An 18,117-nucleotide genomic window follows, 5' to 3' on the forward strand; every position below is an offset into this window, starting at 1 on the left:
TGGATACTGACAGTGAGGTAACTCACAAGTGTTTCAAACTCACATATACAAAATGGAATTTCTCATCTTCTATCCCTACTTCCAAATGAAGCTGCCTCATTCTCCTTTATTTCATAACTCAGTGAGCAATAGGATCTTCTCCCCACCTGCCAAGCAATGTACCTGGTAATCATCCTCAGTTCTTCTTACCTTCTTCATCTTCATATCTAATCACTCACCACAGCTTCGTATTTCAACTTCATTATTATTTCTGGAATTCATTCATTTTTTCCCCATTCTTTTGTCCTCACCTTATTTCCTTGGAGTTCTAAAAAGTCTCAAAACTGGCTCCCCTGCTTCCAGTTTAAGAGCATATATAATTTCCACATTCTCCCAAGTCATCTTTGAAAAATAGAAACAGGGTCTTGTCACTCCCTTGCTTAAAATCTTTCAGTGATTCTCCCTAATCTTTAGGACAATGTCAAAATGCTCTAACTTGGTATGTATACATTTTATAATCATGAGTTGAGTGTGAATTAAAGACAAAATATATAAAAGATGAAAAAAATGTAGTTTGAAATTTTGTTATGGAAAGCAAGACCGAACCAAGAACTAGAGTTATAACTTTGGAAATTAGTCTCCTAGAGATGAAAATTGAAGTTGTGAGAGTAGATAATAACAAAGAAGTAAAGAACATGGAAGAAAAAGACAGGAGGATTGAAGATATACATGGAGTGAAAGAGGGAAAATAGTCCTACAAAGGAAGCCAAAAAATTAAGTTCATTGCAGGCAGTATGATAAACAGAAGTCAAGTGCCAGGGGAAGGATAGGTCACTTATATGTGCTAATTAAAGCAAAAGGGCCAAGACAAAGATTGACCATATGTCCCTAAAGAGCTCTGAGGACAGGATAGAGATCCAGATGGAATTTTGAGAGGCTGCACTGGGAACAAACATTCATAGTGATTTACCTGTAAAGAGTAAAAAGACATGGGTAACCAAGAAGTTTATACTCCCCCCACCCCAGAAAAATTCCTTTGCTGCCTACTAGATGTAGCCATTAATAGAATTGCAGATGCTAAGACTGTGGAGACTTCCTCCCTCCTCACCTTCCACAAAGGCCAGCCTCAAAGGCCTGGGGAAACCTATTAACATCAGTGATGCTCTGGTCTCTGGCAGATCCCATTCAGAACCTTGGTACCATTTGTGGTTGAGCCCTCCTCTGCCTCTCACCGACAGCAGAAGTCAAGCCTACCTTCCCACTCTCCTTTCTGAAGAATTTCCTTTGGACTTGATTCCTATGAATCACCATCTCCTTTGCATTTCTGTTTTATAACCTTCTTCTATGCAGTTTCTCCAGGTATATTTGTGCCTGTGTGAAGACCCTGTCTTTCAAAATCCCTTCCCAGATGATTTATTAATTGTGGTATCGTAATTATTCCCCATACTACCTCATTGGTATCAGCATGAGAATTCCTGCCTATGTTAAAATAATGAGCAGGTGCCGATGAGAAAGTTTTTGTCAGACTGTAGACTTTTATATTTTCTTAAGGAAACAAAAACTGAAATGCATTCAGAACATTGTTGTCTGTGCTTCTATAATAACTTTCCTAAAGTTTTCTTTCTCTTAATATTAGATAACCTTTGGGGCGGGGGGTTCAGAAGCACTGAAGTGTTTCTTGACAGTGTCCCATCTGTCAGATTTGCACGAAAAGTAGTGGCATCTTTGCTTGCTGCTCTTCTGAGCACAGACAGAGAGATTTGTAGACAACCTTGCCAAGATGTGTGGGTGGAGATGGGAGACTGAGTCAGGAATTATTGGTGTATTTTCCCGGGAAAAGAAGGAAGCAAAAGTAACAATAAGGGGGGCCAAGGAAGTGAGGTGCAATGAAGATGAGAAAAAGGAAAATACCTGGGGATTTCATGGAGAGTTTGTTTTACCCTTTGAGGACCACACCAATAGTCAACTTTCCTATGTGTTAAATCTACACACTGTAATGATTCTGGATGAATCCTTTCCTGCTTTCAAGATAGATTCGTCACAAGAGTTAAATAGAGGATACTTTCTATGTGTATTCAATGGCTTTTTTGCTGTTTTTCATTTAGAAAAATAGTTGTATTTCATCTTGACTCATTCATTTGTATATAATTTAAAAGATGTTAGCCAAATTTGTCCTTTCTTAAGGATTCTTTTTGGTCTAGAATATCCCACTTGAAACAAGTGTATTTACTTATACGTTATAAAGAATATTACAATTCATTAATGATTAAAACTCACCTCTTAAGTGACAGCGTAAGCACTTTCAAAGTCTTTTACTGACACTTTGTGGCAAAAGGTGGAACTACAGTATTTTTTAAAGTTGTTTTCTGACATGTTTTATATGGGTAATATAACAAATAACAATCAAGAAATTATCATCTTGCATATCTGTATACATACATATGTACATTAAATACAGAACAACCAAGACATTGCATAATCATTTAAGACACTATCTAAATTACAATTTCATGACCTACTACAAACAACACTTTGATTTCACAAAGAAATAATTTAAATTATATATTAAAAAATCATGTGTTGGCTGTCTTTAACACTGCCATTAGAACTGAGGTATATCTGAATAATTGTGTTTTCTTTCATTATTTTAGCTGTTCATGAGTTTTTTAAAAATCATAAAATGAGCAATTAAGATCATCCCCTGGAATTTTCATTCTGTATTTAGGAATTTTGAGGAACTTTATTGTTGGGTCAAAAATTTTATTTCGCATTTTATAGCTCCTTTTTTCATGGAAAGTGGTTTTTAAAATTGTGATAAAATATACACAGTTTAAAATTTACCACTTTAACCATTCTTTTTTTTTTTTCACACACACACACACTGTATTTTATTTTTACAAGAGATAGACTGACACCAAGCATTGTACATGGATGACCACAACAAAAGCAACAATGATTGCAATTACCAAACATGAAACACACTCATACTATGTCATAATATTGACATTCAGTCCAGTAATCCTCCACTGTAACAGCTCCTTTACTTTGCAGTGAAAATTGATTTGTATATTCTTTGCCTCTGAGTCCTTGTGGGATTTTTTTTTTTTTAATTCAGACAGAAAGTCACAAAAATTATACTCATCCTCATCAGTTCACTCAGTCCCATGTAATTAATTTTTTTTCATCTTGATCTTTTGTTAGCACTTTTATGAGTTCATCAGTTTTTCATTAGAGTTCTGAAAATGCTTATTCATTCAGTTCAGCAGTACAGTCAGTTACCAGAAACCTGTACTTGTCAGAGTCTTTTCCATGAATTTCTTGAAGATGAAACCCTTTTATAGGAACATATTTGCAAAAGCATCAGAGTACATCCAGAACTGTCTGTAAATGACAAAAGACTTAAAAATGACCACAGTTAAAGATTTGATGAAAGTTCATAATAATGCAGTTGACAAGAAAATTAGTTATTTCTGAGATATACATTTTAAAGTAATAACTAGGATTATTACTTACAACATTATACCAGAACATATAAGATTTTTAGAAATTTCATGTAATGTCTGAAACATTTATATTAACATATTTCCATACAAATAACCCAATGAAAGTTTAGTATTAGTTGTTTTGTTTGTTTGTTTTTTTATACTGCAGGTTCTTATTAGGCATCAATTTTATACACATCAGTGTATACATGTCAATCCCAATCGCCCAATTCAGCACACCACCATCCCCACCCAACTGCAGTTTTCCCCCCTTGGTGTCCATATGTCCGTTCTCTACATCTGTGTCTCAACTTCTGCCCTGCAAACCGGCTCATCTGTACCATTTTTCTAGGTTCCATATACATGCATTAATATACGATATTTGTTTTTCTCTTTCTGACTTACTTCACTCTGTACGACAGTCTCTAGATCCATCCACTTCTCAACAAATGACTCAATTTCGTTCCTTTTTATGGCTGAGTAATATTCCATTGTATATATGTACCACAACTTCTTTATCCATTCGTCTGTTGATGGGCATTTAGGTTGCTTCCATGACCTGGCTATTGTAAATAGTGCTGCAATGAACATTAGGGTGCATGTGTCTTTTTGAACTATGGTTTACTCTGGGTATATGCCCAGTAGGGGGATTGCTGAATCATATGGTAATTTTATTTTTAGTTTTTTAAGGAATTTCCATACTGTTCTCCATAGTGGCTGTATCAATTTACATTCCCAGCAACAGTGCAAGAGGGTTCCCTTTTCTCCACACCCTCTCCAGCATTTGTTGTTTGTAGATTTTCTGATGATGCCCATTCTAACAGGAGTGAGGTGATACCTCATTGTAGTTTTGATTTGCATTTCTCTAATAATTAGTGATGTTGAGCATCTTTTCATGTGCTTCGTGGCCATCTGTATGTCTTCTTTGGAGAAATGTCTATTTAGGTCTTCTGCCCATTTTTGGATTGGGGTGTTTGTTTCTTTAATATTGAGCTGAATGAGCTGTTTATATATTTTGGAGATTAATCCTTTGTCCATTGATTCGTTTGCAAATATTTTCTCCCATTCTGAGGGTTGTCTTTTCGTCTTGTTTATGGTTTCCTTTGCTGTGCAAAAGCTTTGAAGTTTCATTAGGTCCCATTTGTTTATTTTTGTATTTATTTCCATTACTCTAGGAGGTGGATCAAAAAAGATCTTGCTGTGATTTATGTCAAAGAGTGTTCTTCCTATGTTTTCCTCTAAGAGTTTTATAGTGTCCAGTCTTATATTTAGGTCTCTAATCCATTTTGAGTTTATTTTTGTGTATGGTGTTAGGGAGTATTCTAATTTCATTCTTTTACATGTAGCTGTCCAGTTTTCCCAGCATCACTTATTGAAGAGACTGTCTTTTCTCCATTGTATATCTTTACCTCCTTTGACATAGATTAGTTGACAATAGGTGCGTGGGTTAATCTCTGGGCTTTCTATCTTGTTCCATTGATCTATGTTTCTGTTTTTGTGCCAGTACCATATTGTCTTGATTACTGTAGCTTTGTAGTATAGTCTGAAGTCAGGGAGTCTGATTCCTCCAGCTCCATTTTTTTCCCTCAAGGCTGCTTTGGCTATTCGGGGTCTTTTGTGTCTCCATACAAATTTTAAGATGATTTGTTCTAGCTCCGTAAAAAATGCCATTGGTAATTTGATAGGGATTGCATTGAATCTGTAGGTTGCTTTGGGTAGTAATACTCATTTTCACAATGTTGATTCTTCCAATCCAAGAACATGGTATATCTCTCCATTTGTTGGTGTCATCTTTAATTTCTTTCATCAGTGTCTTATAGTTTTCTGCATACAGGTCTTTTGTCTCCCTAGGTAGGTTTATTCCTAGGTATTTTATTCTTTTTGTTGCAATGGTAAATGGGAGTGTTTACATGATTTCTCTTTCAGATTTTTCATCATTAGTGTATAGGAATGCAAGAGATTTCTGTGCATTAATTTTGTATCCTGAAACTTTACCATATTCATTAATTAGCTCTAGCAGTTTTCTGGTGGCAGTTTTAGGATTCTCTATGTATAGTATCACGTCATCCGCAAACAGTGACAGTTTTACTTCTTCTTTTCCAATTTGTATTCCTTTTATTTCTTTTTCTTCTCTGATTGCCATGGCTAGGACTTCCAGAACAATGTTGAATAATAGTGGTGAGAGTGGACATCCTTGTCTCATTCCTGATCTTAGAGGAAATGCTTTCAGTTTTTCACCATTGAGAATGATGTTTGCTGTGGGTTTGTCATATATGGCCTTTATTATGTTGAGGTAGGTTCCCTCTATGCCCACTTTCTGGAGAGTTTTTATCATAAATGGGTGTTGAATTTTGTCAAAAGCTTTTTCTGCATCTATTGAGATGATCATATGGTTTTTATTCTTCAATTTGTTAATATGGTGTATCACATTGATTGATTTGCGTATATTGAAGAATCCTTGCATCCCTGGGATAAATCCCACTTGATCGTGGTGTATGATCCTTTTAATGTGTTGTTGGATTCTGTTTGCTAGTATTTTGTTGAGGATTTTGCATCTATATTCATCAGTGATATTGGTCTGTAATTTTCTTTTTTTGTAGTGTCTTTGTCTGGTTTTGGTATCAGGGTGATGGTGGCCTCATAGAATGAGTTTGGGTGTGTTCCTTCCTCTGCAATTTTTTGGAAGAGTTTGAGAAGGATAGGTGTTAGCTCTTCTCTAAATGTTTGATAGAACTCACCTGTGAAGCCATCTGGTCCTGGACTTTTGTTTGTTGGAAGATTTTTAATCACAGTTTCAATTTCATTACTTGTGATTGGTCTGTTCATATTTTCTGTTTCTTCCTGGCTCAGTCTTGGAAGGTTATACCTTTCTAAAAATTTGTCCATTTCTTCCAGGTTGTCCATTTTATTGGCATAAAGTTGCTTGTAGTAGTCTCTTAGGATGCTTTGTATTTCTGTGGTGTCTGTTGTAACTTCCCCTTTTTCATTTCTGATGTTATTGATTTGAGTCCTCTCCCTCTTTTTCTTGATGAGTCTGGCTAATGGCTTATCAATTTTGTTTATCTTCTCAAAGAACCAACTTTTAGTTTTATTGATCTTTGCTATTGTTTTCTTTGTTTCTATTTCATTTATTTCTGCTCTGATCTTTATGATTTCTTTCCTTCTGCTAACTTTGGGTTTTGTTTGTTCTTTCTCTAGTTTCTTTAGGTGTAAGGTTAGATTGTTTACTTGAGATTTTTCTTGTTTCTTTAGGTAGGCTTGTATAGCTATAAACTTCCCTCTTAGAACTGCTTTTGCTGCATCCCATAGGTTTTGGGTCGTCGTGTTTTCATTGTCATTTGTCTCTAGGTATTTTTTGATTTCCTCTTTGATTTCTTCAGTGATCTCTTGGTTATTTAGTAACGTATTGTTTAGCCTCCATGTGTTTGTCTTTTTTACGTTTTTTTCCCTGTAATTCATTTCTATTCTCATAGCGTTGTGGTCAGAAAAGATGCTTGATATGATTTCAATTTTCTTAAATTTACTGAGGCTTGATTTGTGACCCAAGATGTGATCTATCCTGCAGAATGTTCCATGTGCACTTGAGAAGAACGTGTAATCTGCTGTTTTTGGATGGAATGTCCTATATATATCAATTAAATCTATCTGGTCTATTGTGTCATTTAAAGCTTCTGTTTCCTTATTTATTTTCATTTTGGATGATCTGTCCATTGGTGTAAGTGAGGTGTTAAAGTCCCCCACTATGATTGTGTTACTGTCAATTTCCTCTTTTATAGCTGTTAGCAGTTGCCTTATGTATTGAGGTGCTCCTATGTTGGGTGCATATATATTTATAATTGTTATATCTTCTTCTTAGATTGATCCCTTGATCATTATGTAGCGTCCTTCCTTGTCTCTTGTAACATTCTTTATTTTAAAGTCTATTTTATCTGATATGAGTATAGCTACTCCAGCTTTCTTTTGATTTCCATTTGCATGGAATATCTTTTTCCATCCCCTCACTTTCAGTCTGTATGTGTCCCTAGGTCTAAAGTGGGTCTCTTGTAGACAGCATATATATGGGTCTTGTTTTTGTATCCATTCAGCCAGTCTATGTCTTTTGGTTGGGGCATTTAATCCATTCACGTTTAAGGTAATTATCGATATGTATGTTCCTATGACCATTTTCTCAATTGTTTTGGGTTTGTTTTTGTAGGTCCTTTTCTTCTCTTGTGTTTCCCACTTAGAGAAGTTCCTTTAGCATTTGTTGTAGAGCTGGTTTGGTGGTGCTGAATTCTCTTAGCTTTTGCTTGTCTGTAAAGCTTTTGATTTCTCCATCAAATCTAAATGAGATCCTTACTTTAACCATTCTTAAGTTTACAATTCATTGGCAGTAAGTACATTCACATTGTTGTACAACCATCAGTGCTATATATCTCTGTAACAGTTTTCATCTTGCGAAACTAAAATTCTTTCCTCTTGAGAAATTATAGCCCATTCTCCCGTCCCCCCAGACCCTGGCAACTACATTCTTCTTTCTGTCTTAAGGGATTTGGCTACTCTAAGTACTTCATATAAATGGAATTATATAATCATTGTCCTTTTGTATCTGGCTTATGCCACTTAACACCTATATCTTGTTTTAATGTTGAAAAATTAAATAAATGTGAAAATGATTAAAATAATTTGATATATTTAGTACAGATCTTTCGAGATGTTCAGTAACATGCTAATTATATACCATGCACAGACTCTTCTTGATATTATAATATCAATTATTAGTTGACATTTTAAGACCTAAGTGTTTGTTTAATAAAAGATGCAATATCATCAACAGATTAACAGGATATCATCTTAGTTTAAATTTTTCCAAGTGCAAGGATTGATTTGAGAGAGAAATTCACTTTGTCCATATGCAGTGTGTTAGATACTAAAACAAAAGCCAGTTTATCATAAGTACAGATTGAAGTTGCAAAGGGTTTTGTTGTACCAATATTTTATTTTCTTATTTGAAAGTCAGTTTAATCTTTGGCACATCCAATAACAGGTTATTTTTAAAGACTGTATCTCTTTATTATGTTTTAAATCCCTCTCTGCATCACAGACTACAGATGCTGTCATACAGCTGGAGTCAGGTTCCATCTGTTGGTCCTGCAGAGCAAAGATGGGAGCTATACATCATCAGATTCTTACAGATGAAGAGATGATGAACCAAATGAGGCGTGAAAGAGGAGGGACTAAATGGACTTTTATCTTCTTGGCACCTCTGTATCTCAGAAGTCTTTTTTTTCAAAAAATCTGTGTTCAAGGTGGATTTTCATTCAATCTGCATCCCTGCCTTCTGGCATCACCTTTCACCCCCATGTGCACAACCATTCCTCACTCGTTCCTGATTAATGCAGGCAGACTTGTAAGTGCAGACTAACCACAAACTAACTTTAACATTGGTGGATCATGATAATTCAGAGAACCGATTTCAAAAATAGAACCAAGTTCATGTCTCACATCCTGCCAAGGCTCATCAGAAGGCAGTATATGGGGAATTGAGAGCCAAGAAAATAACTGGCAGGCAGCCAAGTTCTCTGTCAAATGTCAGGCCTTACTCAAAAGGAATGAGGAAAATAAATGGTCCATTCAGCCTCTGGGTTTTTTCTCTTCTTTTAAAGAACCTCATGGGTAAATGTACAATACCAAAGGCACCAACACGCTACAAGTGGATGAACAAATCAATGTTATGAATATTTATTTATTGCAAAGTAAGTTTTAGGCAGTGTTTGTGTTGGGAGAAAAGCTTTCAAAACCAAGAAGAGTAAGAGAAAGGAAAAGCCCATCTCAAAATGAAAAAGAGCCTTTGAACCAGTAGGAAAATAAGAAAAAAAATACAAATACCCATAATACTCCATAATAATTTTAGAATGTGAATCATGACGAGGAAAGGTACAACATGTAATATGTTTTTTTTCCCCTGTTTTAAACTTTTTTTTCCTTTTAAAAAAAAATTTTATTGGAGTATAGTTGATTTAAAATGTCATGTTAGTTTCAGGTGTACAGCAAAGTGAATCAGTTATATATACGTGTGTGTGTGTGTAGGTTATTACGGAATATTGAGTAGAGTTCCCTGTGCTATACAGAGGTCTTGTTGTTTAACTATTTTATATATAGTAGTGTGTATATGTTAATCCCAATCTATCCCTCCCTGTCACCCTTCCCTGCTGGTAACCATTAGTTCATTCTCTAAGTCTGTGAGTCTGTTTCTGTTTTTTAAAATAAGTTCATTTATATCATTTTGTATTAGATTCCATATATAAGTGATATAATATGATATTTGTCTTTGTCTGACTTACTTCACATAGTATGATAATCTCTAGGTCCATCTATGTTGCTGCAAATGGCATTATTTCATTCTTTTTTATGGTGTAATATGGTTTTAAAAAAGAAAGAAGTCATGTTGAGTTAGGCTAATTAAGAGAAATTTCATGAAACCAATTTTTTTGTTTGATTGGTTTGTTTTTTGCTTTTTTGTTTGTTTGTTTGTTTTGGGGGGGTAGGATTTAATTAGTTGAAAAGAGGATTGAAATGGAGTGTGGCCATTTCCAAAAGGAGGAATGGCATTAGCAATCGCCTGGCATGGAATGTTTGCTATAAAGTGAGATATCAAACTTACCCTGCAGCTCTGAGTATTTTATGTGCAGCATTGCAAGACATAGAGGGAAAGTTCAATGAGAACTGGGTGGCCACCTGAGGATTTTGTACTTAATTCTGAAGAAAAGGAGAGACTCCTGTTGAAATGAAAGAGTTAATATAACTGGAATGAATGGTATCACTGGACAAAATGGATAGGAGTAAAGAGAGGCACGGAGCAGGACCAACTGTTAGGAGGTAATTGCGACATCCTAGCTAATTATTACCACAATCTGACCAAGTATTTGCAAAAGGAATAGAAAGACAATTATAGAGGTAAGAGATATCTGAGGGATTTTAAACATAAGGTATCGGGGAGAAAAAGGAAGAATGTTATATTTCAGGGAGATATAAAGTCCAGGAAGAGAATATAAGAAAAGATGATGAATTTAACTGCATAAATTTGATATGCTACCAGGAGAAGTTTGTTTCCCTTATATCTTTAATATTTTGAATGGGGAAATGAATAAACTAATGGATATTTATTCAACCCAAACTGAGGAGATATGCACCTGAAGATGTGTGCTCAGTTCTGGATAGCTAGCTCAGAGATATCTGCTGGTAATCTGCAGCATCTTCACAATAAAGAGACCAGGGTCATGAGAGAGGTAATCCTGCTATTATGTAGAAAGGGTCTGCCAATGTTTAACCCAGAGAAACAAAGTCTTGGGGAACAGGCATAGTCATAATCTTTAGTATTTTGAATGTACATAATGTAAACACCATACTTAAGATATTGTAAATGGCACAGTAATATTACTTAACATAAAGTCCAAATTCAAACTTCTCCCATTATCCCAATAATGGTTTTTAGAATATTAATTTTTCCCTCTCTTTTTTTCTCCCTAAGATTTAGAGGTAAAGAAACATCTACACGAGGGAACCAATTTCTAGTAATTGTATACATGTATGATCCAAAAAAGTGTGACTTGGCTATTAAGAAAGCTAACAAGATCTCAGGCTGTCTTAATAGAGAAACATTAACGAAAGCAGTCACCCTGTTCTTTTCTGTCCTGGTTAGACTATAGCTGGAAACATGTGTGCAGTTGCAGATAACTCATTTAGAGCCATCACTGATCATCTGTAGTGTGCTCAGAATAAAGGGATCAGGGTGATGTGAGATGTGAAACCGTGCATTGCACATGAGGGTTCTGGAGATATTTAGCCTCGGTAAGCAGAGGCTTGGGGAATGGTAATAGCTGTGGTCTTTAAATATCTGAATGGCTACTGTTATAGGTTGAGCTAGAAGAACAGAGCATCAAGCCACAGAGAATTATTCTTAAGCCTTAAAATTTAATGAACTTTGCCCTGCTGACTTGAAAACTTGCTTTAGACTGGTGACCCGCTTTTTCTTCTGATTTCTCCATTTTAGAATGGGAATATCACCCTATCCTTATCCCATGATGGCATTTTGGAAGTAGATAACTTGTTTTCTAGGTTTCACTGGTTCATATATGGAGAGGAGTTTTGCCCTGGGAAGGTCCATACCCCAAATCTCACCCATTGTTGACTTAGATAATATTAGGTGAGATTTGGGATTTAGAGTTGATGCTGAAATGGATTAAGAATTTGGGGACCGTTGAGATGAAGTGAATTGTATTTTGCATGTGGGAAGAACACAAATTTTTAGGGGCCAAAGGACAGACTATTATGAGTTGAATTGTGTCTCACCAAAAATATGTGAAAGTGCTAATCCCCCGAATATCAGAATGTGACCTTATTTGGAAATAAGGTCATTGCAGATATGATTAGTTGAGTTAAAATGAGTCATACTGGAGTAGAGTGGGCCACTAGTCTAATATGACTGGTGTCCTTCTAAGAAGATGCCATGTGAATACAGAGAGGCAGGAGAACACCATATGATGATGGAGAGAGAGACTGGAGTTACAGAGCTGCACCCTAGGGAAGGCCACGATAGCCAGCAAGCCACCAGAAGCTGCGAGAGAGGCAAGGAAGGATTTCTCTACAGGTTTCAGAGGCAGCTTGGCCCTCCTGACACGTTGATTTTGGACTTCTGGTCTCCAGAACTGTGGGACAATAAGTTTATTTTGCTTTAAAACACCCAACCTATGGTACTCTGTTAAAGCAGCCCTGGGGAACTAATACAGGTACAATGCAGAAAAAAATAGATAAGGTTTATTCCTTGGGTTCCAGGAAAGAATAAAGAACCCATGAATGGAACTGAAAGGGAAACAGATATCAGCTCAACATGAACAAGAACTTGCTGGTAGGTAAAGTCAGCAAAAAATGTAGTCGAGGGCTTAAGCAAGTCGTAAATTCCCTACTATTAAAAATATGCAAGTAGAATTAATCAGGAATACTGCAGAGTTGATTTATGCATCAAGTTAGACTGAATGATCTCCAATTCCAGAATTTTATGAATGTATGTTAAAGTCCTGCCAAAGAAAGGCTGGCAGCTGCCTTCCACCTTCTGCTTCAACGATAGATGCTGGTATATAATAGAATGGCATGCATAGTTTATAAGATTAAATCTAAGCTCTGCATTTATCAGCTATTCATCCTTAGGTAGGTTCCATAACCACCCGAGCCTCAGTTTTCCACATGTTAGACAGGGATATTAACAGTAATCATTTCATAGTGTTATTATGAAGATTAATAATTTAAGTTGCTTAGAACAGGACGTGGCACGTAGTAAATACTATAGAAGTTTTGGTTGAGAACCTACTTGTTTTCGCATTGCTTAGACATCATTCATTAACACTATCCTCCCATCACTGCCGTTCCTCACCTCCAAAATAGGGAGAATTGGGAGTCAAAGTAGAATGGATTGCATTTTTTAAGTCTTGTTTTCTTTTCTAGATCCCAAATTGCACCATTTGGACCATTTATTGACCAAGTATCAGAAGTGTGATATTTTTTGTCAATTTTCTCATAACAAGCCGTGATAATGTGTTAGTCGACTGCTAAGATGGGTTTGTGTGTGTGTGTGTGTGTGTGAGCGTTTCAAGCGTTTCTGAGAAATAAATGATTCAGCAGCAGCATTTTCAGATAATAAAGACTATGATTTACCCTAATAAAGCTCACTTGAGTTTTTGGTACTTGTGTGCTGGAGTTAAAGGAAGATGCGAAGTTTTCACAATTAAATCCTCAGAAATTCAGGTATTTCATTAAATTGGCATCTGTTCATGACTGAGGGTAATTTCAGATTCAGGAGCTAGTAAAAGCATTTTTCAGCATATGAAAATCATAATAAACTGGTACATAACTGTCAAAAAGGAATCCTCACTCAGTGACTTAAATTTAACAAATGTGCTTTTATTTCTTCACTGCATAAGGTTACTAATCACTGCATCATTTCGGTGCATAAGTGACAGCTCTGACAGGGTAATGATACCCCAGGTAAATTCACAGTTCCTTTCAGTGAAGCAAACCCATCAATAGATGTGGGTAGCAGTGCTTACACCTATATAATTCTGGAACCAGTGATTATGTAACCTTTGGATACATCAGAGGGAGGACAGAGAATCAAAGAACTATGTGTTTTTTCCATAAAGAGAAGCTGAATGAGATAGCACAACTTTTACACAGGGGGATACACTGAAGGAAAAGGAGGAAGGCTTGGCTGAGTAAGTATGTTTCATCTGAGCTGATGTTTAGAGGCCATCAAGAGTAATAGAAAGGAGAGAGATTGAGTTTCTAGAATTTATATGTGCTTTTTTTATAACTCCTTCATTTTCACAAAAGAAGATAGCCAGTGTGGTGGAAAGACCAGCTCTTCACTTGGTGGATAAGCCAGTTGTAACTGTGGTTCTGTGTTTTATGAGCCATTTGTCCTCAACAAGTTCCTGTGTCTCACTGACATCATAATGTATAAAACATTGGTAATGATAAATTCCCTTGGGATTGTCATTGAAGTTAAACGACCTAAGGATATGAGCCATCCACTTCAGTATAAGGCAATAGTAAGGACTTTTTTTGTTGACTTTGTCTTTTAGCCTCTTCATCTCTTAAACGTCCCAAAGGCAGAGTTTGGGAGCAGGTAGGGGTCAACGTCATGGATGAGGCAAACATTGCAGTTCATTGAAAGCTAGCGAACTCCTAATTCATCTCAACTCAGTAAATATTTCTTGAGTATTTGCTGACCACTGAAGGAGTAGAAGGATAAATCAAAGATTGTTCTTTAACTCCTGGAAAATGAAATTCAAAATCGAGTAAAAATAAACACAGCCTTATGATCCATTGAAAAATGTCTTGCAAGGTAAATGAACTGATTTTAAGCATATATTCAGCATTCACACATATTGACCCTTTTGGTGAAAACACAGGACAGCCTTAAATTATCTCCCTTGGCAATATTTATTTGTGGATTTGCAGGGGTACCAATTAGCTTGATGGTGTTCCCTCATCAATAGATATTTTCTTTGTTTAGTTACTGTCTTAGTCTGTCCAGCCTGCTGTAACCGAGTACCATGAACTGAGTGGCTAATACAAAACAGAAGTTTTTTTCTCACAGTTCTGGAGCCTGATAATTCCAAGATCATGACTGTGGCAGATTCAGTGGTCAGAGTCCATTTCCTGGTTCATAAACAGCAGCTTTTTTGCTGTATCCTCACATGGTGGAAGGGGCAAAAGATCTCTGTGGAGTTCCTTTTATAAGGACATAATATCCTTCATGAGGGCTCCACTCTCATGACCAAATCATTTCCCAAAGGCTCACCTCCTAATACCATCACATTGGGGGTGAGGATCTTCCTATTTTATTGAGGTATAATTGATTTACAATGTTGTGTTAATTACTGTAATACAACAAAATGATTAAGTTATACATATATATACATTCTCTTTTTATATTCTTTTCTGTTATGGTTTATTACATGATATTGAATATAGTTCCCTGTGCTATACAGTAGGATCTTGTTGTTTATCCATTCTATATATAATACTTTGCATCTGCTAACCCCAAACTCCCAGTCCATTCCTTCCCATGTCACCCGCTTTGGTAACCACAAGTCTGTTCTCTATGTCTATGAGTCTGTTTCTGTTTTGTAGATAGCTTCATTTGTGTCATATTTTAGATTCTACATATAACTGATATCATTTGGTATTTGTCTTTCTCTTTCTGACTTACTTCACTTAATTTGATAATCTCTAGTTGCATCCATGTTGTTGGAAATGGCATTATTTCAGTATTTTTTATGGCTGAGTAATATTCCATTGTATATATGTACCACATCTTCTTTAGGGCAGGGTCAGGATCTTAACATATGAATTTCTGGGGAGCACAGACATTCAGTCTATAACAGTTACTATTCCTTTTTCTTTCCAAATTAGTTTGTGTGGCCGTGTGGAAGAACCACCACATGAGGACGGTGACCAATTACTTCATCGTCAACCTTTCTCTGGCTGATGTGCTCGTGACCATCACCTGCCTTCCAGCCACTTTAGTAGTGGACATCACTGAGACCTGGTTCTTTGGACAATCCCTCTGTAAAGTGATTCCTTATTTACAGGTAATTGTTTTTCACACTTTTGGGGTTCAAACTCAGAAACTACTGAAAAAGTATAGTCATTTTCAATTATAGTCATGGCCCCTTGGTAAATTACCTAGTGAGCTAAGAGAGAAATATACTTGCTTAAGGAACTGGTAAACTTAAGGAAAGTAATACCAGAGACTTAAGGAAAGTAATACCAGGTAAACAAGGTAAGTTCTGGGTAAAAATAAAGTGTCAGAATTCTCAAGTCATCAATAAATCCTGCACAAACCTTTTACCTTTTTGGTCTCTAATTTTCTGATTATAAAATAAGGAACTTGAACAAATTAATGATTCAGCCTTTCCCAGTCCAAGTAATTGAGGACTGTCTGTTTTTATAAGTAGTCTCATTTACTACTGAGAAATCAAGAGCTATATGATCAAAGCAGTACAGGGAACAGGTTTTAGTGCAGGTTTTGAATTAAGCTACCAGGAATCTGGTAGAGAATCTTTGGAATCTTTATTCTGCCATTCACTGATTGTATGCTATTGAGTTAAATATGTAAGCTCTTTGAGATTCACTTTTTTTTTTTTTTCACACACACACACTGTATTTTATTTTTACAAGAGATAAATAGACTGACACCAAGCATTGTACATGGATGACCACAACAAAAGCAACAATGATTGCAATTACCAAACCGAGATTCACTTATTTTAAAAGATTAAAAATTTTAATTATAGCTATCTCCTATGGTGGTTGGATTAGTTTACTTAGATAATTTATATGAACCACTTGGCATAGGGATTACTCTCTGGAAGATGATCACCTTATAAAAACGTAGTATGTTCTCAGTAAACATCAGTCATGGTCATCAGAATTAGATGTTTTATTGTTCATTAATGAAAACAGCTTTGCTATAACTAGTTTCTCTACAAGAAATTAAGAATAAACACTTCCAGAGAATAATTTTCTGATTGATATTCTGATAGCTCTAAAATCTTTAAAAATTGTCCCAAGCTGGTGTCCAGAGCCACAGTTCTAAAAGACATGGATTTCCTTTAGCAATTGGATAGTGAGTGAAATGGTGACCACTCCCTACTGGTTCCCTTGACCACCCTCCACCCCCCGGTATTTATTCCATCCAGGCTCCCAGTTGGTTTCATAATATTTGGAGGAAATGACAATATGTTCCTGATAATGACAAGTTGGGGCAGTTAGAACAATTGAATCTAGATACAGACCTTACACTCTTCAGAAAAATGGACTCAGAATGGATCATAGACCTAAATGTAAAATGCAAAACTATGAAACTCCCAGAAGATACCATAGAAGGAAACCTAGATGACCTTGGGTGTTTTGATGACTTTTTATATATAACACCAAAAGCCTGATGCTTGAAATAAATCACTGATAAGCTGAATTCATTAAAATTAAAAACTTCTGCTCTGCAAAAGTCAATGTAAAGAGAATGCGAAGGCAAGGCACAGACTGGGAGAAAATATTTGCAAAAGACATGATGATAAGGAATTTTATCTAAAATATACAGAGAGCTGTTAAAACTAAACAGTATGGAAGCAAACAACCCAATTAAAATATGGGCCAAAGACCTTAACAGACAACTCACCAAAGAAGATATACAAGTAGCAAAGAAACATATGAAAAGATGTCCCTCATCACATATCATAAGCAAAATGCAAATTAAAATAATGAGATATCACTGCACACCTATTAGAATGGCCAAACTATGGAACACTGATAATACCAAAATAATACCAAAAGCTGGCAAGGGTGTGGAGCAACAGGAACACTCATTCATTGCTAGTAGGAATGCTGCAAAATGTTACAGCCACTTTGGAAGACTGATTTTTGTTTTTTACAAAATTAAACATAGTCCCAACATATGATCCAGCAATTGCATTCCTGAAAATGTACATCCACACAACAACTTGCATGCAAATGTTTACAGCAGCTTTATCTATCATTACTAAAACTTGGAAGTAACCAAGATGTCCTTCAGTAGATGAATGGGTAAACAAACTGGGGTACAACCCTATAATAGAATATTATTCAGTGATTAAAAGAAATGAGTTATCAAGCAATAAAAAGACATGGAGGAACATTAAATACTTATTACTAAGTGAAAGAAGCCAATCTGAGAAGGCTATGTACTGCATAATTCCAATAATATGACATTAGGAAAGAAGACAAAACTATGGAGATAGTAAAAACTATGAGTGGTTGTCAGGCGTTGGAAGGGATGAACAGGCAGAGCACAGAGGATTTTTAAGGCAGTATAACGTAGGATATTATAATGTTGGATACATGTCCTTATACATTTGTCCAAATGTACATCAAGAGTGTACTGCTTATGGTGTGCCAATATAAGTTCACCAGTTATATCAAATGTACCACTATGGTGGGGGATGTTGAACATGCGGGAGGCTATGTGAGAACAGGGGGTATAGGGAAATCTTTGTACCTTCTCCTCAGTTTTGTTGTGGTCTTAAAAGTACTCCAAAACTAAAGTCTTAGGAAAAACAAAAGTTGAGAGAGACCACAA

General features: G+C 35.9%; 1 protein-coding gene across 2 annotated transcripts in view; it reads left to right on the top strand.

Annotated features, from left to right (window-relative positions):
* The window catches only part of HCRTR2 (hypocretin receptor 2), a 111,969-nt gene that overhangs the window by 64,613 nt on the left and 29,239 nt on the right, over window positions 1–18,117 (top strand). For both annotated transcript variants that reach the window (XM_036869501.1, XM_036869500.1), the window contains exon 2: window positions 15,414–15,592. In XM_036869501.1, the coding sequence (XP_036725396.1) occupies window positions 15,414–15,592 (179 nt within the window). The remainder of the gene's footprint in view (window positions 1–15,413; window positions 15,593–18,117) is intronic.

This window comes from Balaenoptera musculus, chromosome 11 (genome assembly GCF_009873245.2).
Source record: "Balaenoptera musculus isolate JJ_BM4_2016_0621 chromosome 11, mBalMus1.pri.v3, whole genome shotgun sequence".
Classification (NCBI taxonomy): Eukaryota; Metazoa; Chordata; class Mammalia; order Artiodactyla; family Balaenopteridae; genus Balaenoptera; species Balaenoptera musculus.